This window comes from Melanerpes formicivorus, unplaced genomic scaffold (genome assembly GCF_026170545.1).
Source record: "Melanerpes formicivorus ecotype bairdi unplaced genomic scaffold, bMelFor1.0.p_v2 SCAF_2, whole genome shotgun sequence".
Taxonomy (NCBI): domain Eukaryota; kingdom Metazoa; phylum Chordata; class Aves; order Piciformes; family Picidae; genus Melanerpes; species Melanerpes formicivorus.
In genome coordinates this window covers 26,215,115-26,240,844 of record NW_027142354.1, presented here as the reverse complement: position 1 = coordinate 26,240,844, position 25,730 = coordinate 26,215,115, and the positions used below count along the sequence as shown (strand labels likewise).

Below are 25,730 nucleotides of genomic sequence, written 5' to 3'. Positions count from 1 at the left end.
GCTCAGTGAAAGTGAGCAAGTGGCTGTGTGGTATTTAGCTGCCAGCTGGGATTAAACCACAACATTGTTCCTGCAATATTGATCCAGATACTACTTTGGACTGCCTGAAGATAATGAGGGATAAGGGGATATCAGGTTTGAGATTTCAGTCTCTACAAAAAGTTCCAATCTCATCCTGTCCCCAGCTGTCAGGTAAAATGATAAAGCAAAGAGAACTTCCCCAACAGCCAAGCTTGGAAAACAGGTACAGTGCATTGATTTAATCTTTTTTCTTGACCTGAAAAATTCAGTTTCTAAATTCTAGACAAAATCATTCTTGGCTGCCTCTCAAGCAGATTCAGGATGCCCCAAAGAACTCCAATGGCACTGAGGAAAGCAGGGTATAAAGGACAATACAGAAAGCAGCATGAAAGCCTTGAATGTTCTATTTAAAGTGACTTTATTAAAACATTGTTAATATAAAATGTGACCAAGTACATTTTTTTTTAATAAGAATGTTAATAAAAACATATTAAAGAAAGAAGGAGAATCAACTCTTGTCAAAGCACAGGAAAAACCTACCAGGATAAGTAAAAAGTTCTGCAGCATGTTCTACCAGCTGGTCCCAATGTGTACTAGGGTTGAGTTAATTGATGGAAGAGACAGGCAGCCCATGTTCTTCCCTTAGAAGCTTTAAGGTATTTAGCAGAGGCTTAAAATAGCTCTCCTCAGTAGTAGGAGACTATGCTTTCAGCTCTCCCTATATCAAAGTCAGATTAAAATGTGCTTCTTCACATTGGATTTGTAACTTTTCAGCAGTTGAACGTACAGCAAATTAGATTCACTGGTCACTGTAAACCCCTGGGTTAACATTTGTCAGCTTTACAAAGAAGGTGCAAGTCAATACTAATACACCTAAAGAATTTCTGCTGAAGTTGTTCTAGGCTGTATTAATGCAGGATGCTTCTAGCAAATGCTAAAAAAGGTCAGCTAAGAAAAAACCCAGCAAAGTCCAGGCTGGTAGAAACAGCAAGTATTGTCTCAACTGCTGAATGCAGAGACAATATTCATGAATTACAGGAGTTTGTGCATCTCAGGAAGCATGTAAAGAAGCTTGCAGAAGTTTAGTATGCAGTGACTTATACTCTGTGGCAATCCTCCCTTTCAGCTAAGAAACCTTTATAAGAAAATATTAGGAAAAAAATGAGAATTTGGCCTTGGTGGTTTGGTTTTGGGGATTTTTTTAGTATGTGCAGTGGGTGGCGGGCAGGGAGAAGGGGATGGCTTACAGCATTTCCTTGATCAGCAATTACGATTTAATGCACTACCAGCATCCTCTGCTTGTTCAGGGCAAGCAGCACACCAATTAGAGGAAGGATTCTTCCAGAACATCTCAAACTTTTTCTGTAATAGGCAGAAGAAAATCCTGCAGCATCCAGCTCTGCACATTTAACTGCCCCTGGCACTGAACCAAATGTCAAGTGCTAATCCATGAGAAGCCTAGCACAATTAAGGTCTAGGAGATGGTGACCTTCCTATAGCCTTGGCTGGGATCCATTAGAGCTCTGTGTTTTGCCTTCTACCCCAAACAAATGCTATGGGACTATTGCTGAGGTAAAGGGAAAGGTCAAACCTTTGGCATCGGAGCAGACCAGTCACTGGCTGTGCGTAGGGGGAGTTAAGGCTTCAAGGTGAGGTAAACACAGTGAGAATCAGTGTGTAAATCATGCTGCATATCACAGACAATAGATTCAAAGGACAAGCTAGTCTTGTTCTCTACATTTTAAACACCAAACAAAGGTCATTCAAATGCAGAACTGGAGGCAAGTCTGCTGAGGGCCACCTTGAGGTGCCTCGCTGCACCTCGGGAACAAATGCAACCCAGATGTTGAGCTCTTAAGGGAATGTAACCACACAGAGGAAAAAGCACCAAAGTTGATGAGTCCTTGAGACGATAAGCTGCTTAAAAAACAAAGAAGCCTTATACTGCTATGACCTCCCATAAACATAGTGGTTTCCTGACACATAGGTAATCTACACTCCAGCAATTCCCAGTGCTGTGTTGCCAGCACTACTCTAGTAAGGAGGCAGTGAAATCATTTGGCTTGTGTTCCCTGAAGAGAGTTTCTCCCGTTCATTTGGTGTTGTCCCATTTCCTTCCACCCACCCCCAAGTCTCTAATCCAAAGATCAGAAACACCTGTCATTTCCCCAGGTTATTTTTCTAATACTCTTATGTTATTTTAGCAGATTTGAAGGGTACAAACATAGTGCTTCTTTGGATCCATCATTTTGGTAATGCCTTTGCCCTCTTAAAAAAAAAAAACAAAAAGAAAAATTCAAATAAGTGGTACAAAAGTTACTTTCTAGCTAAATGAAATATAGAAATCAATGCAATTCTTTTGTATGTTTCTTTTTCATACTGGTTTTGTTCTGTTTGTTTACCTGGCCTATGGAATTATTTGCCTATTTGGAACCATCAGATGTGCAATGTTCTTTCCCACAAGCCACGCTAGCAAGGTTTTGACTGAAAACCGCAATCCAGGCCTGCAGTTTCCATTTCTAGAACATGGAGACTCATTTGTTTTTCTTTAACATGTGCATGGTAACTTCACCCACTCTCTCAATACAGTAGCTACGAAAAATTTTAACAGGTATTTAAAAACCCCAAGTGAAACCACACTTCTATCACTGTTTAAAAACCAAAAACGCATATGGTATTACAAAAGTTTATACAAAGGCAACATTTAAGAGTTTCAAAGTTACTTCTAGAAAAAGACACAAATGCTAGTAAATTAACATACAAGGAGAAAGATACTCCACTTCTTCCCCCAAATTGGTTTGATCTACAGTATCTTTTACCAGTTGTCTAGAAAATCAAAGCCAGTCTTCAAGATAACATTGCTTGTACTAGTCTGCAAGGGGAAAAAAAAAAAAGAAAGAGAAGATGTGGTTGTTAATTATGGTATTACAAACTTAGTACTTAACTGCCTAATATTTCAAATTCTTCACCATGCCTTAGGATACCTAAGGCCCACATCAGAAAAAAATACATTGGAAAATGGTAGACATGGAAAAGTATTCACAATGAGAATAAAAGCAACTCCAGACAAAAAAAAAATTCTTGTAGTAGTCTGTGGGCAAAATGTCATTTTTTCCTCCATGAAAGAGAAATAAGCATAGAATTATAGGGTTGGAAGGGACCTCAAGGACCATTTAGTTCCAACCCCCCTGCCATGGGCAGGGACACCTCATAATAGATCATGTTCAGATTGCCCAGAGCCACATCCATCCTGGACTTAGAAACTGCCAGGGATGGGGCTTCCACCACCTCCCTGGGCAACCTGTTCCAGTATCTCACCACCCTCACGGTGAAGAACTTCTTCCTTACATCCAATCTGAATCTACCCATTTCTAGTTTTGTTCCATTCCCCCTAGTCCTATTATTACCTGACACCCTAAAAAGTCCCTCACCAGCTTTCATGTAGGCCCCCTTCAGATACTGGAAGGCCACAAATAAGGTCTCCTCAGAGCATTCTCTTCTCCAGACTGAACAGCCCCAACTCACAGGAGAGGTGCTCCAGCCCTCTAATCATCCTCGTGGCCCTTCTCTGGACATGCTCATAAAGCACAAAGATCAATTTTTAGGCTGGAGTGAGAATTGCAGAAAATGAAACAAACAGAACATAAGCATTGCTAATTCAATGGATTGCTTGCTGCCATAGCAATCAGCTCTTTCCAGAAAACTAGTTTAAACTTTGCTGACAAGTTATTTACTAGGCTATCAAGAACATGCTCACTCCTGCAGTGCTGCACTTTTAGCCACGACATTTGGAAGTGATTTTAGCGTTCAAGACGATTATTCATGAAATACAGCTGAATCTCTGGATTCTCTTCCCAGAGCATGGCTCTCTTCCCCAGCACAGGGAGGAAAAGCAGAAATTAAGAAAATTCCATCCCATCCTCTGCTACTCTGTACACTTTTTCACATGGGAGGTTGATCCTCCCCAGAGAGAAAAATCAGGCTTTCCAAACTATTTCAGTTAGCTAGAGAACATTCACCAATTAATTAAAACTGTAACAGACCATTAACAGATAAAGCCTTTAACTAAAATTAAAGGACTGCTGTAGTTTGTAGCAAAATGGCTCAAGAAGCTTACATGCTAGCTTCAGAAAAGTACTAAAATAGCTTAAGTTTTGTTCTAAGTGATGCCACTTACTTCTTCTGCAAGTATTCACCTCATCTTTCTGACCTTACTTCATCTTTTTTAGGATTTAAACCACCACTGCTGGGAAATACAGTAGAGAGAAGCTATGCAGCATGCTTGCAATGTACAGCAACATGTCAGGCTTCTGCCAGAACAATGCTACAGATTCCAAACAGAACTGCACAGCTCTGAGGAGCTATTCCCTTCTTTCACAGCTTTCAGGCTTCGGATCTCTCCTTTCCCTCACCATGACATATCCTGTTATTCCTTTTCTTTTCTCACAGATCAGCATCTGCTTTTTAAATAACTTCATCTGGCTATTGAGCTGCCGAAGGTTATTTTTTGTTGTTGGGTTGTTTGGGTACTTTTATTTAAAAAAACATTGCAGGCTAATTCTGGAAGCTCATTCCATTTCTATTTTGGACTTTAAGAGAAAACATATTTGAAAGCAACCCAGCTGTCTGGGACAAAGCACTGGGAAGTGGCTGTTGGGCCACTTAAAACAGCTGAGAAGCTAGCTTGCCATTCACTATCGTGCTGCATGTACCAGTCAAGTATCCTAGACTCTACTTTTATCTACTTTTCAAGTTAAAACACTTATTTCCACTAAATTTTTCCAGAAAAACTAAAACAAAACAAAAACCCCTCCTTGAATCGATACAGCAAGCTTTTTACCACATGCTGTTAGGTTTTGCTGTCAGTTAGCCACTGGATACCGTGTCAGCATTTCTGGCATTCCATTTAAATGATGCCTTTATCCTATGCACTGTACTACATTACAGAATACTTGATTGAAGCAAACACTGGCAGTTAAGATTTGGATCATATAGATTTATTCAAATTAGCAGGATCAAAAGCCAGAAAGCTTAGCTTTATAAAGCTCAGTGCTTTATAGATTTTCTAATCTCCCAGAGCAGCACTGTCATAATTTAATGTGCTATATAATTTTTAAATGTAAGAACAGTGGATACAGCAGTACTTACCTGTCCAGGCATTTGTGGATCTGTAAGTATAGTACCATCAGTATCTTCCTTGTTTGTCCTAGAAGACGCCAGGTCCTGAGGTGGGTCAGGAAGAAAGAAGTCATCTAGAGAGCTAGGAGGGAGTTGAGTGGGTTGAGGTTTCTCCCATTCGAGAGATACAGAAGGTAAGCTGGGGGCAACAGACTTCTCTGGTTTAGTTGTGCTGGGCTTCTCAGCTTTCACAACCTCCTTTGGAGCAGACTCTTGTCTGTAAAATGAAGGAAGGGGTTTCTCTCCTTTCTCCATGGACTTGATCTGGCTGGGGGTCAAGGACTGGAACTCAGATTTGTCTCCTTCAAATTTTGAGCGCTCTGCATTTATCTTCCAGAAAGAGGACTCCTCTTCTTTTCTGGATGCTATCAACGCATCAGAGCCAGGGGTCTTACTGGCCTGAGAAGATTTTGGGACTTGGACACCCAGTGCTGCTTTAACGGGCTGCCTCTGTTCATTTTGCAACGGGGCACCACCTTGCTCTTGTATGGACAGAGATGCCACACTGAACTCCATCTGACTCTGTTCAGGGTTAAAGAAAAACAGTATTTCAAAGCCCTTCACAAAGACACAGCTTCAGACATCTGATCTTGATATACATAAACAATCCTTTTCACCACAGCTAGGCAATTCCCAGCCAGATGCCACAGCAAAACTAACTTTCTCTGCAAATACCTATTTTTGCAGCTACATAAAAATGGTAACTTTTGAGTCTGAAGGGCGAGCAAACATGAGTCCTAGACCTGCAGCAGAGGATTCAAAGAAATCAATTGCATTTGAGTTACTTGGTGCCATCCAAGGCAGCACACACAGCACTAAAACACTGGAATAGCAGCACTAATGCATCACTTGCAAATGCATTTTCAAAGCCACAGCTGTTTTGCATGAAAATAGAAACCAAGGCTTTAAAGGGTAGTTTAAAAGGCAGTCTTCCATTATAGTCCTTGAATTAGTTGGCAACACACTACAATGCCATAAGGATTAGATGTAATGGGTATATGCAAATACTATTCAAATGCCCCTCTGAAGGAAGAGGAAACGACTCCAGCAGGACCAGTTCTTCACTTATTCCAGAGCCCTGTTGTACTTTTACTTGCAGTGCAGATAGCTACACTTCTTTCTGAGAGGTAATACCGGGTCAAAGGAAGCAAGTGGTCACAGTTAAAGAACGATACAGACCTTGAAAAACTCACCCCAAAGCAAACAGTTGTTCAATATGTTCATTTTATTTAGCACCACTTCACTAATCTTGATTGTCCACTAGTTGGACACTCTTTAGGCTAGTAAAACTTCAGTCATTATGAGGAACACATATGTGCTACTGTACTTAGGAGCACAGCACTATTAGAAGAGCTAGAAAAGGACCACCAAATGTCTAGACTTTTTTCCCCCCTGTATACAAGAAAAAAAAATCCATTAAAAATTACATTTCTTGTTAGAGCTATGCTGTTGTCTTGACAGGCCTGGAGTTATGAAAAATTTCAGAGGGCATTTCAAATACTACCTTTGCTACAAACTGCTAATAAATATTTTGAAACTTCATTACAAAAGTGATGTTCTCCCCATACCAGTCCATTTTCTGGCTTTTCCTGGATAAAAGAACAATAGCAGCTAAAGAGTTGGAGTCTAAAACAAGTTCTAGTTGCACATAATTTTCACTAGCAATGTTTGATCTTAAGTCCTTCATCACTGCACCTGATAAGTTCAAAGGGATTCTAAATCCAACAGGTCTCACATGCCTGCTATTTAATATTCAGAAATTTCTCACTGAAGCACAAATCTTAACTCAGCAACTGATTATTTCTAAAACAACCTCTTTTCTTAAACAGTCAGCAGCTGCCTACATAGATCCATGGACTAACCTCTGACAGTTCTAAAGAATTAGGTACTTCAGACATGTTTTCCAAGGCCATAGACAAGTATTGAGTTCTGTGTTTTCATTAAGAATATTCTGTGTTATCTAAAGGTGCAGAACACAAAACAAGCTGCAAGTAATTACAGTTTAGCAAGGGTAAGGTGAGTGCAAGGATGCATGCAACTCTTACCCAACAGCTGAACACCCCACCCTGCCTGCATTTTTTACTAGGAGGAAAAACCTTAGTGATCCAATTTAATTAAAAAAAGAGAAGAAGGGGGGAAAGGGGAAGGGAAAGATGTAAAATTAAGAGCAGGTGATTTTTCCTTAGATAAATTCTGCATAAACAAACTATGGGTGCAGTGATGCCGAGAATTATATACAGTAAATGACATTCCCTATATTAAAGTACAGGGATTTATTTCCTAAGCTGATTTGGCAATACTATCAAATAGAGATTTTCCACCCTGAAGTTAAGATGCTTTAAGACTCTGGAAATCATAAAATCCCAGCTTAAAAAACCCCACAATACAATATAAAATAGACTGGCACTTCGCCAGTATCCAAGAGGAGAAAAAACAAAAGACATTAAAAAGTTTTATTTCTTGGAAGACTTAAGTACCTTGTCATGTAGGAATTAAAACAGTGCTACTTTCTATCCTTCAGCAGTCTTCCTTCTGAGTAGCCTGGCCCAGGGATCACACTGGAGATGACAGTAGCTAAAGGCCACCACAACAGCAGTCATTCTCAGTAAAATTCTTCCTTCACCCCCCAGCCCAAGAGAGAGGGAAGGTCAGTGCCCAAAGGGCAGAGGAGCCATCACAGCCCCAGATACACCATAATAGCACTGGGGAAAAAAAAAAAAATCCAGGAAAAACACTGATGGAAGGGATGCAGGGGGCTGTTAGAACAAAAATTAGAAAAAGGCAAACCAACAGGATGGCTTTGCCTTTCAGCAACAGACAAGCAAAGCCAGGCCTCCTGGGAAGTTCTTACAATTTGGAGCAAAAGCCACTGCCTGTGTTGTGTTTTATGTTCTTTTGAATGAGTCCAAATATCAACTTTGAGCTCTAGTTTGGAAGTCGCAGGCCACTTCTAGTGTGGAGAAAAGTGTGACACTGCAGCACAATTTCAGGCAGTTGCACTCCTTCCAACCCACTCGTGGATGCATGTTCTGGAGAGGATGCCCTCTTTGTCCTTCTAGAACAGAGACCGTGGGCTGTACCTTTTGATTTCATAAGACAGGACCACCCAACCTTTAAGGCTGTGTATTTGTTGCTTTGGGGATCACACCATTCATAATCTGGCACAGAATGATCTGATTAAAAATACTTCTTCAGGAGTTTGCTTTTTCCCTTAGGGAAGGCAAAGAAGACAAGACTACCCTGACAGCTTCTGAAAGGCCTACATCTCAGCATGATGTAAACACTGCCTGGAGAGGTCAGATGTATAATTCTGCTTCTAATATTTAGCTTGAAAAGATAAGGACTTCTGTAGACCAGTCACAAGTTATTCTATTTTCCTTCAAATATATAAATGCTTCTATTTGACTTTCAAGGTTACTGAAGACATCTGAATCCCTAAGAAATGTGGCCAATGAAAGAAAATTAGTAATATGCTGTATCCTTCAAGTTACAAAATTGGCAATAAAATACTAAAGACACCCTGTTCCTCCCAAATCAAAAATAAAACCAACAAAGCAGCAGTATAAGTAGAGAGATAATTTCAGAGAAGACCTATGTGTGAAAGACCCATGTGTGAAACACCCCATGCTGACATCTAAGTCATGAGTAGTAATGTATGTTTTAATGAGTCACCAGACACCAGAAATGTGAGTTTAATTAGCGTTCTGTTCTCAGTTTCTTCTATCAGATTGCAAATTGGCAATTGATTGGGAAGAAAACAACATTCAGGACAGTTACTCCAAAGAAAACATGTCCTTTTCCCTTAGGTTTGCCAGCTGTCAAATGCACACCTCTCCAAGCCCCTGCTAACTTAGAGAAGCAGCTGGTCCATAAAGGGTTGTATTGCATGTTTGCCTTCCCCAGGCTGAGGGAGAGCTGCAGCTGCACACAGCAGAAAAGCACTTTTGATACTCTACCAGCTGCCACTATGGGGAAGCCAACACTGAACACTATGGTAAGACTTGATGGTCAAAAGTGAATTGTCATTTTGGCACAGTTTGGGATTCTAGAGAGAGGCAGTTTCAGTCCCCAACTGCTTTCATAGATTTTGTATTACTTTGAGCTGCAGTTTCTGTATTTTAATTCCCCATGTATGGTACAAAATGCAAACACTTTCTTTTTCCTACCACTTGTTCAAGTTGTAATTCTGGCAACTGTTCAGCCTAGAAAGTCTTCAGAGTTTACAGACAGGCTAGTACAGTCTCAACTGCAATTTCCAGAATTTGTCAGAAATCAAATAACAGCAGTAGTGTTTCCAAGACATTGCAAGAGCTTGTTGTTCTCAACACATCTAGAGAGAGAGTGTGTGTGTGAAAGCACACATGAAGTAGTACTTTGAAGCAAAGCAAACCTGTAAGCCTGTGTTCTCTCCAGTCTCAACCCCTTGGTTGTAACACAAAGGCCACCTAGGTCTTGGATCACTTTTCTAATAAATTCAAGTAATATTAAAACTGCAAGTTGTAAGAACTCACCTGCCCACCTTGCCTGAAAATGATCATGTTAAGATATTTGGCAATTTTATTTAGTGAATTAAACAGTTTAGACCTCAGTTTCAAGGCAGGGATAATCCACTGAATTCAATACTGACTGTATCTACTCATGGGAAACAATGTATTCTCAAAGAGAGGCACCACACACTAAGAACCCAATGATCTCATAATACTGTATAAAAGCAGGTCTCAGTTCCTAAGTCTACATTGGAAACAAGAAGACCACAAAGAACTCAGTAGCTTTTTTTCTCAAGCATATTATTCACTCATCTGGAATGTGTAATATTTTACTGAACAGTCAAGCAAACACAGCCAAAACATGCTGTTTTCCTTGGCAGCCTGAAAAAAATAAAAGTTTAAGACAAAGACTGCAGTAAGACTGTAAAAGCAACTTCTTTTCAGCGCAGACTGATATATGCAGCACTATGAAAGCCAAGTGCAAAATTAGTTAGAAGATTACTTTGCTGAATGGATGAAAACCAAAATAAATATGGGATCCAAAGGAGCTGCATTTCTTGTTTTGCTTCCTGTGCATACCATGGGTGTTTTCAAGATCTTTCCAGAGCCAGAAAGAAATCCCTAGGTCAGTGGAGACCAGATTCAAGGGAAAAAATAGAGCAAAGTGCTCAAAACCAAATTAGTAATTTTAGTCCCTACAGAAAGACAACACCAAACATACATAGCATGGAGTTTCAGAGAAAACATGATAGGTGATATGAACTGCATTTTAGTCTGTCACAGTTACAGGTTAGCCTGAGCAAAACCACACTGACAGTATCTGGTATGTGCATGGCTTTACAAACACGAACAACTGTCTCAAGGTTGATGCACATAATTGAACCCTTAGCTGAGAACATCTGACTGTGTAGATTAAAATAAACATTGAGCACAGTTCCTATTACCACAAATTGAGGCATCTGGGCTCATGAACTAATAGTCAATAGTACTCTTATAGCACTGTGGTTTAAACATCTGTAGTCTAGATCAAAAATGCAAAGGAAAACTCTAAAACCTCAGGCATCACTCTTCTTTCCCTCCAAGGAAGCACTGCCAGTTATGCCAGCCTGATAAAAATAATCACACTGAAGTACAGTTTGTAACAAGCAGTTCTAGTATCAGGCTTCTAAGGAAGGCAGCGGGGGGGAAATGTGCCGCTTTCTTTTCATTTAAAAAGAATACAAACACAACCAACCAGGACTTGTACAAAGAATGATACTGAAGACTGTCTTTTAGTTTTAGCTAAACAGCTTGCAAATCACAGTTTTGTAAGTGCAACATCCTTTTTTTCTTTCTAAATAATCACTAGGATTAGATCACTTCTGCAGTCATGTAATTGGGGAATTAGGACAGGGAAGGCAGCAGGCAGATTACTGAAGAGATTGATGCTGGACACTGACTTTTTACTCTTTTTTCATTTGTTTGCTTTTGAACACACCTTGAAGGCTTCTTTTTGTTTGTTTGTTTTCTACAAATATCTAAGCACCTGCTGAAAGCAGAAGCGAGTTAAAGCACAAAAAGCCAGGACTTAGGTAAAAAAAATACAAGAAGGACTCACTAAAGCTACTTTCACAGCTATTCTTCTACCTGTATTAAGACCAACAAATTTTTAGATCTGCATGTGTCAATTTTAAGCATTTGGAATAAAACCTATTTTAGTTAACAGCATTAATTAGGAATAGATTTGAACTTCCTCCCATGCTGCTCCCTTTTTGCTTTCAATATGGTAGCTGAGATGACAGACTGAAATGGTGTTTTCTGTCCACTACTAAATTAATTTTAAAAGAGCACAACCAACAAAACACACCAAACCCCAGAAAGTTGTGAGTTCAGGAATAGCTGCAGAGAAATTTTATTTCCAAACCCAGGCACGATACTTGTTTTCCATTTATACCTCAGGGTCCGTGCTAAGTTTCACTGAACTTTTACTTCAAATAAACCAAGAAACCTCAAAGGCTAAACTCAGCCAAAAAATGTCAGCTTTCATCTCACTTAACCTGAAGCCATAAATAGAATGCCCTAAATTCATAAACCTGGCTTTAGCTCCAGTTAAAAATGTAACCCACATTTAAAGATGTCTTATGTTCATGAGGGGTCCACCCATGAACCAAATCACTCCACTCCCCCCAGTTCAGTCTCTAGTTTTCAAATGTCAGCTGATTTGCAGTACCATGAAAACTTCTTGGTTATTGAGCAGTTTTCCTTCTGAGAAGTACTCGCTTTCTATTACAAATGTTACTATTTTAAATACTCTCTAACAGATAGCTTAGCAATTTTATTTGCATTTCAGCTTTGTTGGCCTCGTTTAAGGGGTTTAAAATAAAAAGGTAAGACAAGAACTTTAAATACACATCAAGCTGCTAAACATGGTGGAGATAATTGCGAAAGTGTTTGCTGTGATACAAACAACTTTGGCTATGTTTTGCATTTGTGTTTAAAAGGACAACACAGAAAGTTTACTTTTGACAGAAGTTACCAAGACCTTCAATAATCTTCTGCCCAAAATGACAGTAATTTAGTACACCACTACCTGGAAAAGACTGACAGCTATGGAATTAGTGAATGCATTTTGCTAGCTACCATGCAATGACTATGGGTATCACATTTATCAGCTGAGAGAGGCTCCAACTTGAAGAAAACATGCCCTCCCCTCTTCTCACTACCCTGTCAGTTTTCCTGTAGGTTAGTTACAGACAAATACCAATATTGCTGCTTTGTTTTCTTAGTCTCAATGACAAAAATAATAAATAAACAAAACATAAGCCTACTACTTTTACTGATTTACATCTCTCCTTTCTCATTCTTTGCAAAAGCAGAAAGTGGACACCACACTCCCTTCCTTGGGTAAGGGAGAGCACACTCATGCAAAGCTGCGAAAGAAAGAAGGAATTTCCTCATCACAGCAATGACATGCAAAAATCTAAATTAACCCAAAACCTCTGCATTAAAGAGAGATCAAGGAAAAGGTTAGGAAAGAATAAGCCATCACAGGACAGAGCTCACAGAATGGAAAGAGCCTGAAAACCAGAAGTAACAGTGGGAACAACAGATCTGGCTCAGAAGACACCAAACGTTACCATTACAACGTGCCAACCGATAGAACAGCTCACTCAGGTTTCTCTGCTATTTCCCCATGCTGGACCAATTGAGCAAGGATGCTTTGTTCTCAGCCAGTATCACATGGAGATATTGCTTTCCTATATTATCCTATTAAATTACTGAATCACAGAGTTAACCAGGTTGGAAAAGACCTTCAAGATCATCAAGTCCACCCTATCACCCATCACCATCTAATCAACTAAACCATGGCATCAAGTGCCTCATCCAGTCTTGTTTTAAACACTTCCAGGGACAGCGACTCCACCACCTCCCCGGGCAGCACATTCCAATGGGCAATCACTCTTCCTAACATCCAATCTGAATCTACCCACTTCTATTTTGTTTCCATTCCCCCTAGTCCTGTCATTACCTGACACCCTCAAGTCCCTCACCTGCCCCATTTTCCCCCTTTTTCCCCTCAAATCCCAGAGCACCTGGACTCTACTGGAGTCTCCTCCCACCCCAGGTGTGGCCACTTTGCCCTCCCCACCCACTCCCATTTTTAATCCCCACCAGGAAAGGCAGAAGTCCTAAGCTGAGCCCATCTGGGCTGAGGATTCTCCTCTCATCACTGGTGAGTGCCCATAGTGCACATTGGGTGATGGTGACAACAAAGACTGGGGGGCCTAGTGGCCCCCTGGTTGTTAAGGACAGGATCGATGACTACTCCAATATCATCCACGAGTGCTGGCTGGGGCTGAGCTCCTCTCTGTGGTATCTTGGCTGCTTGAGGGTCTTGCCCCTGGCTCTGGGATGGCTGCAAAAATGGTGGTGATGGAGGAGGAGCTGTTTAGTCAGATGATAGGATGCTAATCACACTGTTTTTACCTGGAGGCCCCTTGAGTCTGCTCTCATCAATAAATCTCTGCTGTTGTGCCTCATTTGCAGACCATTTCTTCCCCCTCACTGCTTCATTTCAGAAATAAGGAAGGAAAGGAAGAAAAAAAGCAATAAAGCATTCTAGACAATGCATTCACTTATCAAGCAGCTCTGATGATAGGTTGAACTCTATCTCAAACGTCCCCTCCAACCTGGTTAACTCTATTCTATTCTATCAAATTAGTCAAGCAAGATTTTCCTTTAGTGAATAGAATAGAATGGAATAAGCCAGGCTGGAAGAGACCTTCAAGATCATCACGTCCAACCTATTATCCAACACCACCTAATCAACTAACCCATGCAACCAAGCACCCCATCAAGTCTCCTCCTGAACACCTCCAACGATGATGACTCCACCACATCCCCGGGCAGCCCATTCCAATGACCAATCACTCTCTCTTTGTAGAACTTCTTCCTAGCCTCCAGCCTAAACCTCCCCTGGTGCAGTTTCAGACTGTGTCCTCTTGTTCTGGTACTGGTTGCGTGGGAGAAGAGACCAACCCCCACCTGGTTACAGCCTCCTTTCAGGTAGTTGTAGAGAGCAGTAAGGTCTCCCCTGAGTCTCCTCTTTTCCAGGCTGAGCAATCCCAGCTCCCTCAGTCTTTCCTCATAGGGCTTGTGTTCCAAACCCCTCACCAACTTCATTGCCCTTCTCTGGACTTGTTCCAGCAAGTCAACATCCTTCCTAAAGTGAGTGGCCCAGAACTGGACACAGTACTCAAGGTGTGGCCTAACCAGTGCAGTGTACAGGGGCAGAATGACCTCCCTGCTCCTGCTGGCCCCACTGCTCCTGATGCAGGCCAGGATGCCATTGGCCCTCTTGGCTGCCTGGGTACACTGCAGGCTCATGTTCAGCCTACCATCGACCAGTACCCCCACTACTGGTTATGGAATAGATCAAAGAGTAAGCATGAAGCAAGATCTCCACCTTTAGAAATGGAATACTCAGCAGCTGAAGAATTTAGCTGAAAGACTGACATGATATGAGATACTGGGTGTGGGGGGGGGGAAAGGAAAAGCCCACACAAACCAAACAACTTACAGCCCATAATGCAAGACAAAATTGACTCTCTACAGTTTTGCTAAAGGAAAAGGTCATGCAACTTTTCAACCTCTAGCTGATGTGCAGCTTTTATCTCGGGTCTTAAGGAGGGAGCAGGAGGGAAGAGGGAAGCACAACTTGATTAGCTGAGACAATTTCTAAAGCAATCTCTTCCTCACCTCACTTTTCATCAGCAGTCACACAAGGAGTCACACATTCTGCAAGCCTCCATTCATTGCAGAAAAGGAAGAAACTAGAGCATGTATCCATTGTGGTCCCACATTTTGAGATGCCAGGAGGACAGTGAAAATACTCAGCAAGTGATAAACTGCAGGCTAGGTGGAAGAGCACATCACCAGACATACTAGCACTTAAGAAAAGACAACTTCCAATTAAATAGAAAATCCATTTGAGTGAAGATGCATCTCTTGAAGGATCTCCAGTCTGTGCATTACACAAAGCACTCTCTCTAGGAAGTTCAAGTGTTCTGAACAGAAAATCCTGTCAAGGTAGAGCTTAGAAATATGATTACAGCTGTCATATTCCAAAACCTGAGTTTTAGGGTTTGCACTAAAAACAGGGGAGAGGCAATACTATTGTCTCCAACATATGACTTATTTCACCCTATTGACAATGGGGTTCACACTCTTCTCACTATTTTTCTTTTCTTGACAGCTTCACCCAAGTACACTCATGCTAAAAGCCTCTTTAGTATTATACTACAAGACATTGTCTGCTTCTTCTAAGGGTCCTGAAAGACATGAGAGCTCTCCTGAGCTACCAGGTTTCCACTGCAGGAAATTCTCCACTGCCACTTGAACCACCACAGTTTACAAGGGAGTTTTAAGAAAAGCGAAGGCTAACAATAATTTCTCTTAAACTGCAGCACTGTAGGGTGCAAGGCTCCAGAAGTCACATCAAGTTCTAGGTTAATCAGCATTTGCAAAGCACAGATGGGATGCTAGCTTTGGGCAGTGACCTTGAGCAGGGAAGGCTGACAGCAAGTCTAGGGTCAACTGGATTAATTTAGTATTCACTGGTATTTCCAAAATAATTAGTCTGCATTATACTAAGATTATTTTTCAGAAGCTCATATACGATTATCTACATAGCTCAAGGGCAAAAAAATGGAAGAAATAGGGCAGAAGCAGCTATCTCTGGCAGACTAAGCCAGAAAACAAAATCTGAAATGTGTGATTACATTATCATGCCCACCATACCCAGCTGAGAAAGGTAAAGAGCTATGTTTTTGCACCCCAGTTTTCTTCAACAAGAACTGAACTTGATATCCCACCACAAATATGGCAAATAGTTATCTCCTCACATTGCAGGTTCAGACAGATGGAGAACACCGCCTCTGTGGTAGTCTTACAACAATCCCACTGTAAATAATGTTTTAACAAAACACCAGAGGTAAAGCAAGGGGGAAAAACAAACAAACAAACCCAAAACCAACGTATCATGGAAAAACTTCATATTTTGAAGGATCTGGTTTTTGGAGAGGAAGTAGGGCAATGCTTCTAGCACAATCTCAGGTTATCAAGTTTCATTGCATTCTAGAATGTAAGAAAAAGATGAAGCATAGGACAGGCTGTAAGAAAGAATCCAATGAAGTCACTAGATGTCTGTTCCTTTCTCACCCAACTTCCTAGCTACTTTACTCTTAACTTTAAAAGTGAAATACATTAATGTTTATACAGTATCTGAGACACTGGTCTTGGTGAACACGGCAAGCTGCTTACAAGGTTTACAATGGAAAACCAAATCATTTGTCATGAATCAGTTTTACACCTGCATTTGAAGCCAGAGTATCAATTTGTGAAGTACATTTTGTGTTTCTGTTGATGTAACTCGAAGCACACCAGCCCCCATTTCATTTGCAGGATGGTCACTTTACAATGTTCTCAAAGAATAAAGGTGACATTAGCCTACCAAGTTTCAAAATTAAGACAACATAAATGCACAATCAACAGTGTAAAATGACAAGCCAAAACTAAAAATAATATTGCTGCATATTTACCTTCGTTTCCCAGGAGAAGGGAGCCGAGTGTTCATCTTGCCAAGTTATGTCCTGAAATAAAATTCAAGAATGACTAAAAATCATAAGAGCAGCTTTATCTGCTCAGAAGCATCATACAGATGACATTATGTTGCACAGCTGAAAGCATAACAACCACTACCACAGAACATGCTAAAAACAAACAGCACTACTTAAAGATGGCACTGATTACGTTTTGATATTGACTGAGGGCAAGTTCTCTGAGGGGAAGATTTTAAATTAGTATACCCATTTAACCTACCAAGTATATGAAATGGTTTCCCTACAAAGAGCTTTAAAACACATTTCTGTTTTTATGCTAGGCATTTTCTTTAATAGTCACTAGCAACACCCTGGGACAGAAATAGTAAGAAAAGCAGGGGCTTTAGAGAAATAAAGTCATATTTCCACCCCTTCACAGACCAAAGAGCATGTGCGCATCCAGGCAGTCACATGGCAGCAGAACAGCTGCACATCCATCAGGCCAAGCCACAACTGGATCCAGCCGTGGTAAGACACATCATTGTGCTACTTCAGTGATGATCAGTCTGAAGAAAGCATTCAGTGCTGCTGAACGGGCGAGACAGCCTCCAGAGTAAAATCCCAACCTGAAATAGTTTCTTGGGCTTATGAAGCAATCCCAATTTGAGAAATTAAACCAAACTCTTCACACACGGCATGCCCTCCAGAAATGGATGTAGTACACATTGAAAAAGGAAGAGGTGGAAAAAAAGATAAATAATTATTACCCACATTTATTCAAGATTTGCAACAAAATGATCACACTTCTATTCCTAGTTGTGGGTGAGACTCATTTGTACACTGGATGGTCGCACTGGAAGAGGTAAGGAGTTGCACCCTCCACAATGAGTATACCACTGCTTGGCCACCCCAGTACTTCAGAGGAGGAACCGGAAATGGAATGGCAGATGGAAGGAGAAAAGCCAGAAATAACTATGCACAGGTAAGGAGAGGGCAGGACAAGAGCTGGAGTACTTGTTTCACATTTCTGCTGTTCAAAGAATAACAGAACTAGACTATGTTTTAAACTAACATAAAAATTCCACCTCTTATTTCTGACCTCTGCCTTTTCAGCAGCCAAGGACTACGAAATTACAGTTAGAAGTGTCTGAAATCATCTCCTAAACATGAAAACATTGCATTCTCCAACTATTACTCATTTGTAAAACACAAAGTTTCTAGTAGTGAAATGGGCTTGTGAAATATATTAGGGTGATTCTGTGTTTTTAAAAAGACCTGGGCTGATAGAGACGATCTAAAAGGAAAATCCTGGGCTCTGCTGGACCATACACTCTGGTCCAAAGAGAAATTTGGTGCAGGAAATTTTTGCCAAGGATACAAGTGTTATATCAGGTTCTCTCATTCCAGCAAGTGCATACTGGCATAAAGAAAACAGACAGTGTAAAAGTCTTGCTTTTTAGCATCTGTTCTAACTTCTATTAGCATTTGTATTGTGAAGTGCTGCTGACCACATGGGAATGCTACATCACTTAGGTGAGATGCCTAAAAGCCAAGTGAGTGTCAAATTATTTCAAAATCATTTTAGGACCAGATCCTTTGCCTATGAAGCTGGTGAAATTGCAGAATGCGTGACAGGAATCACAGTCTAGGAGGGAGGAGATGGGAGAGTTCAACAGTTACATGAAGTCTCACACTGTAACCCTAATGTCCACATGGGGTCTGGACAAATCAGTATTTCACTTTAACCACAGCAGCAGAGGACAGAAATTGAATCCAGAAAATTGAGTAACACTCCTGCAAGCTCACACAGCACCTTAAAGCTCCAGACACATAGGCATAGCTGTCAGTAGGTTTTCCCTAAGGAGTTTAAAGGAATCTCTGACTTCTTGCCTTTCACAGGACATGCAAATCAGCTGTGACCAGATTCAAGTTTATGGGCAAGCCAAGACCATCCTCAACCTGGATCTGAGAAAGCCAGCTCTTTATTTCCATGTATAATGAAAATGTAGACAGCACTTCTTCACCTACCACTCTGCACATCCTCAATTCACTGTGGCTGTAACAAGCCCTTCTGACAGAGGGCTACCTGCAGAAGGATAGAAAAGCAGCATAGGGAAGGCAAAGTGAATGTATAATATGGTCGTGCACAAGGATACGTCATTTTCTACAGGCCACAGCAAGTCAGCTTCCCACTTCCTAGAATCTGATGTCTTCTCAACCACCATTTCACTCACTGGAGCCTCAAACTCAAGTTTAGGCAGAAAAAAAACCCTTCTGAAATGAATTAATGGTATTTTGGTAGTGGCTGTTAAAAAATTCCTGTCAGAGACAAAGCCTAAGACTTCTGCAGATCATTTCAAAAGATGAAAGCAGTAGTCTATTGTTAGGCAGGAGAAGTTCACTGAAAGACAAGAACCATGTATTTTTGTCTTAGAAGGATGGCTTGTATCTCAGGCTGTAGAGTCTAGGACACCTCAGGGCCAGTAAGTCTGAGGAGCTTTTCCTACATTCAAGAGATTTTCCATGGGATCTAGCAAAGGATAAAATAGGATAAGACACAGTTTGAGGATACAAAGCTTCAAGTCATTAATGCCTATGGTTATTGGAATGTACTTGAAGCTAGGATGAAGGAGACAGTTGTTAGTTTCTGTCCACTATCGGGGAAGGTAGTTTGTGGTCTCCACCTCTTGTGCCCTCACACAGAAGACATGCTGAGGATCAAGTGAGAAACAGAAAAACAACATAATTCAACAGAAAGCAAAGTCTGATGTGCCGGATGTATGTTTGTCACCAACAAAATAAGTAACTTTGCTTTCTGTAGAATAAAGAAGTTCTCACAAGCCTGAAAAAAAAAAAGGCATAAAAGCATCAGCTATGATGATACTCACAAAAGTAAATGACAAGTGAAAATTCTACAGAAAAAAACCCAAAACTTCAAGGCTATTTATCATCAATACAGATTAGAAGAGATCCATATCTGGTCTGCTTTTGTTTTCAGCACACAACAAAGCCTTCTTCCAGAAAAAAGGCAAATAAATAAACTTTTGTTCAACAGTGTTAAAGAACCGATTTGTAAGAAGAAGGGCCTCATGCAACATATTTCCAAGCTAAAAAAAGAGAGAATGAGAGGCAAAAATCCAGTCATGCACTTGACTTCAGCAACCAGCTGCAGAATACATAAAAAAGAATCACAAACTATGTTTGCTATACATAGACAGCTTGTTGCAAAACAGCACCTGAATTTCAAAATGGAAGGCACTGGTAAAAATGTGCTAGCGTTTCTGGCACGCACATTGCTCGGTGCAGCTGACAGTAACAAGGCAGTCACCGACAAATGAAGTGTTATCAAAACACTGCCGTGCACTAAAAAGCACAAATCTCTATCACACCGAACACACCAAAAAAAACTGTTATATTAAATATTTGTTGGTTTAAAGCATTTTTAAGTAGGAGATAAAAAGGGTTGATCCTTGGGTTTGGTGCCAAAGTCCTAAAGGTTAAGCAAAACAAATACTGTGTCTGCCTGTCAAGCTTTCCTATAAAAAGATGATTAATTAAGCTAACCAAACTCTCTTACCTGTGTTTTCTCCATATAAAATGTCTACCCTTTCCTAAAGTACATGGCATTTTCTTCAATTAGAAGAAAAGTTATTTCCAGTCCAATTCTTTGAGCTGATGGGTACTCAAACACTCAATATCCCTTTATAGAAGAACAAACCCCAGAAAACTTAAAAAATCAGAAAAACAAGACTTTAAAGCCATGTGTATGTCACATACTTGTGGATAAAGAGTGACAGTATTAACAGAAGAGTGAGAACTTGTTGTAAACTGAGTATCTAAATTATCTGTCACTGAACTAAATAAACAGAAAGGATCCAGTGGTATCAAATAACATCAAATCAAATGTTTAACACAAACTGACCACTACATTGAAATTTTTCTAGCTGTTCCCCTCAGGGTGGCTTATAATTTATGGTGTATACCAAAACTAGCCCATTCATATTACAGCAATCAATACCAGATTCTATTTCCAGATTTTCCTCTTCTCAGATAACCCTAATTTTTTTACCATTATGAGCATTAGACATAAAATGGATAAATGCCAGCAACTGGAGGCTTGTTTGGAAAGAGGAAGCTGTGTGTGAAGGATGTGGCCTCCAACAGCCCTCAGTCAGAATGCCTAGGCTGTCTAGACAGAATATGATGGTGAAACAACAAATGTCTCTTGGTACTGAGCCTATGTGCAATGACAAGTCAATCTTCAGCCAACATGACAAAACTTCTTTCATGAGGGTGTTAAATGACCCTATTAGCCTGGAAGAGCTCAAAAACATGTGCATGACCTAGAACACATGACTCTGGAAAACAGAGCAAGATAGAGAAGCAAGAAATGTTTGGTTTCACTAGAAGGTGGTATTGGAAAATAGTAGGGCTTGTAACTCTATCAAGATTGTTGAACTGGTGTACTCTGAGGTCTATTTCAACTAATCCAACACTGTACTTGAGAAATAGTGTTTGGGGAATCCCTTTCTTTCATCAGTATTTTGGAGACCTTTTAAAACACCTCCAGTCCTTTGACAGCAAGATGGGAGAGTAAGAAAGAAACTCTGGTGTTCTGCCACTGATCCTCTTAGGTACTACATTCACAGTGCACACACAGCTTCAATTATTAACTATATGACTGGCACTGCTGCAATGAGGGTAAGATAATGGAGAAGGTGCAGTGGCTCTCAGCTGACTCTAGGCATTTGCTAAGAGTCACACATGGTGCTTGCTGCAGTGCTATAGCACTATGAAATGATGGGATTATGGCTACAGGATGCCACAGTCGTTTTACTGTACATCTATTTTCTGTCACAGCCTTCCCACACAGCCAGCATACTGAAAAGTATTTTGAAAATGGAAGACATGCTTATACCTTGAGAACTTACTGTCCTGGGCTACAAGTCCAGGAGACAAGCTTGGTATTAGAAAAGATACATGGAAAACTGTGGGGGTAAGAAAGAGGCAACCAATTATCCTGTGATATAAGACCACTATATGTATCATCTGAACCACTTTATCAAAGTGGTAACATGCATGAAACTGGGAGTGAAACAATGAGAGCCTTGGATGGGTAAATCTGTATCTACAGCATTCAGCCTTGTTTTTCTTTCTCAGGTCCTCCAAAGAACACAAGGTGGAAGAGATTAACTTTCCATGCTTAAAGCAATCACAGAAAGATCACTACAGATTTCAACATCATTTAACAGGGAAGATGAGCTGTGGCTGGAAACATGAAGCTTTTGGAGCAGGTGTCAGCAAGAACATCATTAGAGCACGCACACTGAAAGCACTGCAACATTTACAAGTGATTCCCAGGCATGCAGATTACTCCATTTCCTTGCCTCAGGGTCCCATACACTGTGAGCCACGGACAGCAGTGAGGACCAATCTAAGTGCCCTGAACAAGGGTTGGGTGACCATAGTACATGCAGCAGTTACATCTTACAAAGACAGCAGCAGTACAGCTCAGTAAACTGTCAGACCAGAAGACAGCAAGAAAATAAAGTTCAGTATAGACAAAGTATTTGCATGCCTAGAAGTCTGAACCAAAACGGTAAGAGATCAGCCTCAGTAGCTGTGTAACAGCAGGACAAGGAGCCAGGGCAAATATCCAAGAATCACGTTGAATGCCAGCAAGGGAGCAGGGGGAGAGGAAGCTATCAGATGAGGAGCCAGGAAAGGCTCTAAGACTCAGTAGTGCACTTGGAAGAACTAAAATGGAAATGGAGGATGCCAAAACAAGTGGAATCTCCTTTCTTCTGAAATTCAATTTATATTACCTTCAGCTTAGAAGTAAAGGAGGAAGTCAGTTTGGCCAGATGCTTCCAAAATTAAACAGCTGGCATTAAGTATTTTAATGAAGCATGCTTTCTTTGGTTAATAGCTACACAAATGCTAACACCACCACTATTTGTATCACAGCTGTATTTCATGGCAAGAGAGGAAAGAAAAAAAACTTGCCAAGTTTCAGATGGACTCTCTAGCTCTTCTGTCAAGCAGGATATTTTTATTTCCATATAGCACAGCCCAAAAACCTACAACATGCTTGCTTTCCTTCCTGATCCATGTAATTCAAAGCAGAAAGTACAGCAGAATCACCTAAGACTGGGAAAGCTGAACTTACTTTCTATAGTCGCTAAGGTAAATCCTTTCACAACTAACTTCAGGTTTAGCTTTCCTTTCAAAGATTACTTACGCAGCAAAATTTACTGTCTCAGACTCCTCTAAATCTCTTTTTCACCAGGGGTTATGGTCTGTTACTAGCAAGTATTTACCCAGAATTTCTGGTATCATGGACTAAAAAAGTCTGCGCTGTTCTTAAACTGCAGATACGACGTGTGTGTGGCACATCATCACACCTCCCTGACAGGTGAAATACAAGCAGCAGTCTTCTAGCACAAAGCTGATCGGGAACCATGATGCTAAGAATCTGTGTGCTTCAACCACTCCTCACAAATCCCATTGCAAGGTATACTGGTGAGGAGGCTAAAAGCAGCACTGGTCTCTTTAAATTAGATTGATTACACAAGCAAAGGAGACCTTTTTTTTTAATTATTATTTTTTCTGGTAGAAGACACATAAGTTAATAACCAATAGGTTACTTTTAAGATAGTGTAAGAACAGAGTGAAAGAGGTCAGCTCTGTAATCGTACCAAGATGTAAAAGAAAATAAAACAAAGTAAATCTCATACACAGTAAGAGAGAGACTGTATCTGAAAAGCATGGCCAGCAAGCACTGCTAGACCCTCCTCTTCAACAGATCACACTCAGCAACACAACCCACTGCCACCAGACCCGGTACCCTTACACCTATGGATTTCCAGAAGGGCTGCCACGCTTCACCATTAGACAGATGGTTCTCAGAAGGTTCAAAACCCACATTTTTTTGCCGTCTATCTTTCCACACCCATGTTTTTCTTGGCATGTGACATGGAACAGTCCGCATTTTTTTAAGGTGTCAAAAATATCAAGAGCTGTAACGTTGTCAGGGTTGTATTTTTAACTGTGTCTAAAATTAGAAACAAAAAAAAGGAAGGTATTTAATTCAGTGTAAACACTTCTTAGAGCTCATTTTCAACAGAGGGCTATTTCCAGAGCTAGGCATACCCATGCCCCATTTTCGGGGGTGGTGGTACCGGCCTCATCTCTAAGACTCCGTTTTGCAAAATCCACTTCTGCTTATCTCGGACAAACTCTAATTCGGTGCCTTTTCTGCTTCTATAGTCGGAACAAGTCATGGAGGGGAAGAGAAATCAGTCTCATCACTAGGGTAACTCCCCCACCACCGTTCTCAACTAGAATCGCCCGCTCCCTGCCACAGCCGACCGCTGGCTCGGCGGCGCCACACGCCCGCAGAAGCAGCCGTGAAGCCGGAGCAAGGTTACGGCTACCCCACCGCCGACGGCCCGTGCGGCGGCGGCGGGGCTTGGAAGAGCCCCAAGACCCGCAAGGACAGACCCCCCCAACAGGCGACCCAGGGCCAACGGCCCCTGCCCGAGCACTGAGACGAGGGGGGCGGGCTCCGCCGGCGCCCCTTCCTGCCCGCCCCCCGCCGGTACCTCGTCGCCGAAGCGCACCACCTTCTGGCCCGTGTTGATGCGGAGGCTGGGGTAGCAGGAGGGCGGAGCGGCGGTTCGGGAGGCACCGCGGTGCGCGGCGTAGCGGGCCTGAATGTGGGGATCCACCAAGCACTTGTCGATGATCTCGTCCTGCTGCCGGGGCGGCAGCCGCTCCCACTCGGGCCCGTAGCGCTCGCGGATCCGCTCCTTCTCCGCCATGATCTTGCGCGCCATGGGGCTCAGCGAGGAGAAGTAGCTGAACCGCTTGCGCTCCCGCTCGTCCAGCGGCCGGTTCCCGTTCATCACGGCCGTGCGGGAGGCAGCAATCGCCGCCGCCATAGAGGCCATGACCACCTCACCGCCGCCAGCCCCGCACACACTGAGCCGGGCGCACTCACACGGCGGGAATGGGAACCGCCTCCTCCGCCCTTCCCTGCTCAGCTCCGCTCCCCTCCTGGAAACGCCGCCTCCACTCGCTCCCTATAAAGGCCAGCCACCGCCCCGCACACCCCGCCTCCCGCACGCCCAGCACCCGCGGCAACCCCGGCCGGCCTCCCGTGCCGCGCCGGGCGCCCGGCACTCTCAGGCCTTTCGCACTCTGCCTCGCAGCTGGCCAGCTGGAGTATCGGCCTCCCCAGCATGCTTCTGTAGCGTTGCTGGCTGTAGCGTGGGGCTGAGCGGGTCAGAGCCAGCCCAGGGGTGCTTAGCCGGAGGCGAGTCCCAAGCTGCGGCCACGGCCACGCCCATGACCTTCAGTGCCTATGGTGTCACTCTCGCGTTCTCGAGGAGTCAAGCAGTAGTATTCCCAAGCTGCCGAGGTCAGGAACCGCAAGAAAAACTTGCCTCAGTTGGCAAAGCATTGTCAAAGCCCAGAACCCGCCTTTCCCAATTTCTAAGTAAGTATAACATGTTTCTAGCACAAGAGAAGGTCCGACGGGACAGGCTATTCCATCCCACTCATCGTTTTCAGCAGCAAGTCAGTCCAAAGCCTCTGTATTTTTTTTTCTTTTCCCCCAAATAAGCTGCAGCCTAACTGTAACAAGTCCATGAAGTAGGTATTACATTGAAATCGCTAGTGTTTTGGTTTTAGCATTCTTCCTCCAGCACACCTTTCTCCCATGTTCCCTTACTTAGGAGAATAGGGGCAGAAGGCAGTTGGTCAAAAATAATTGCAGCACAACACCAACATTTTTAAAAGAATGTTTCATTACAAAATTGTTCCATCTTTCTGAAAACAAGTTGTCAACATTATGACCAGCTTGTTTCCAGAGTAGGCTGTTTAGCCTTAACTCTTTTCTCCAAGTCTAATATACTTACAAGGGGATCTTGTGCTAAACCAACCTTCACTCCAGCATCCTGCT

General features: G+C 42.0%; 1 protein-coding gene across 1 annotated transcript; it reads right to left on the bottom strand.

Moving 5' to 3' along the window:
* Nucleotides 1-422: 422 nt before the first annotated feature.
* Nucleotides 423-24,826, bottom strand: CUNH1orf198 (chromosome unknown C1orf198 homolog). The gene is made up of 4 exons (XM_068153952.1): nucleotides 24,370-24,826; nucleotides 16,766-16,816; nucleotides 5,170-5,721; nucleotides 423-2,893 (listed from the first exon to the last, which is right to left on the bottom strand). Exons 1-4 carry the CDS (start codon nucleotides 24,715-24,717, stop codon nucleotides 2,837-2,839), a joined length of 1,008 nt encoding a protein of 335 aa, XP_068010053.1. The 5' UTR covers nucleotides 24,718-24,826; the 3' UTR covers nucleotides 423-2,836.
* Nucleotides 24,827-25,730: the final 904 nt, after the last annotated feature.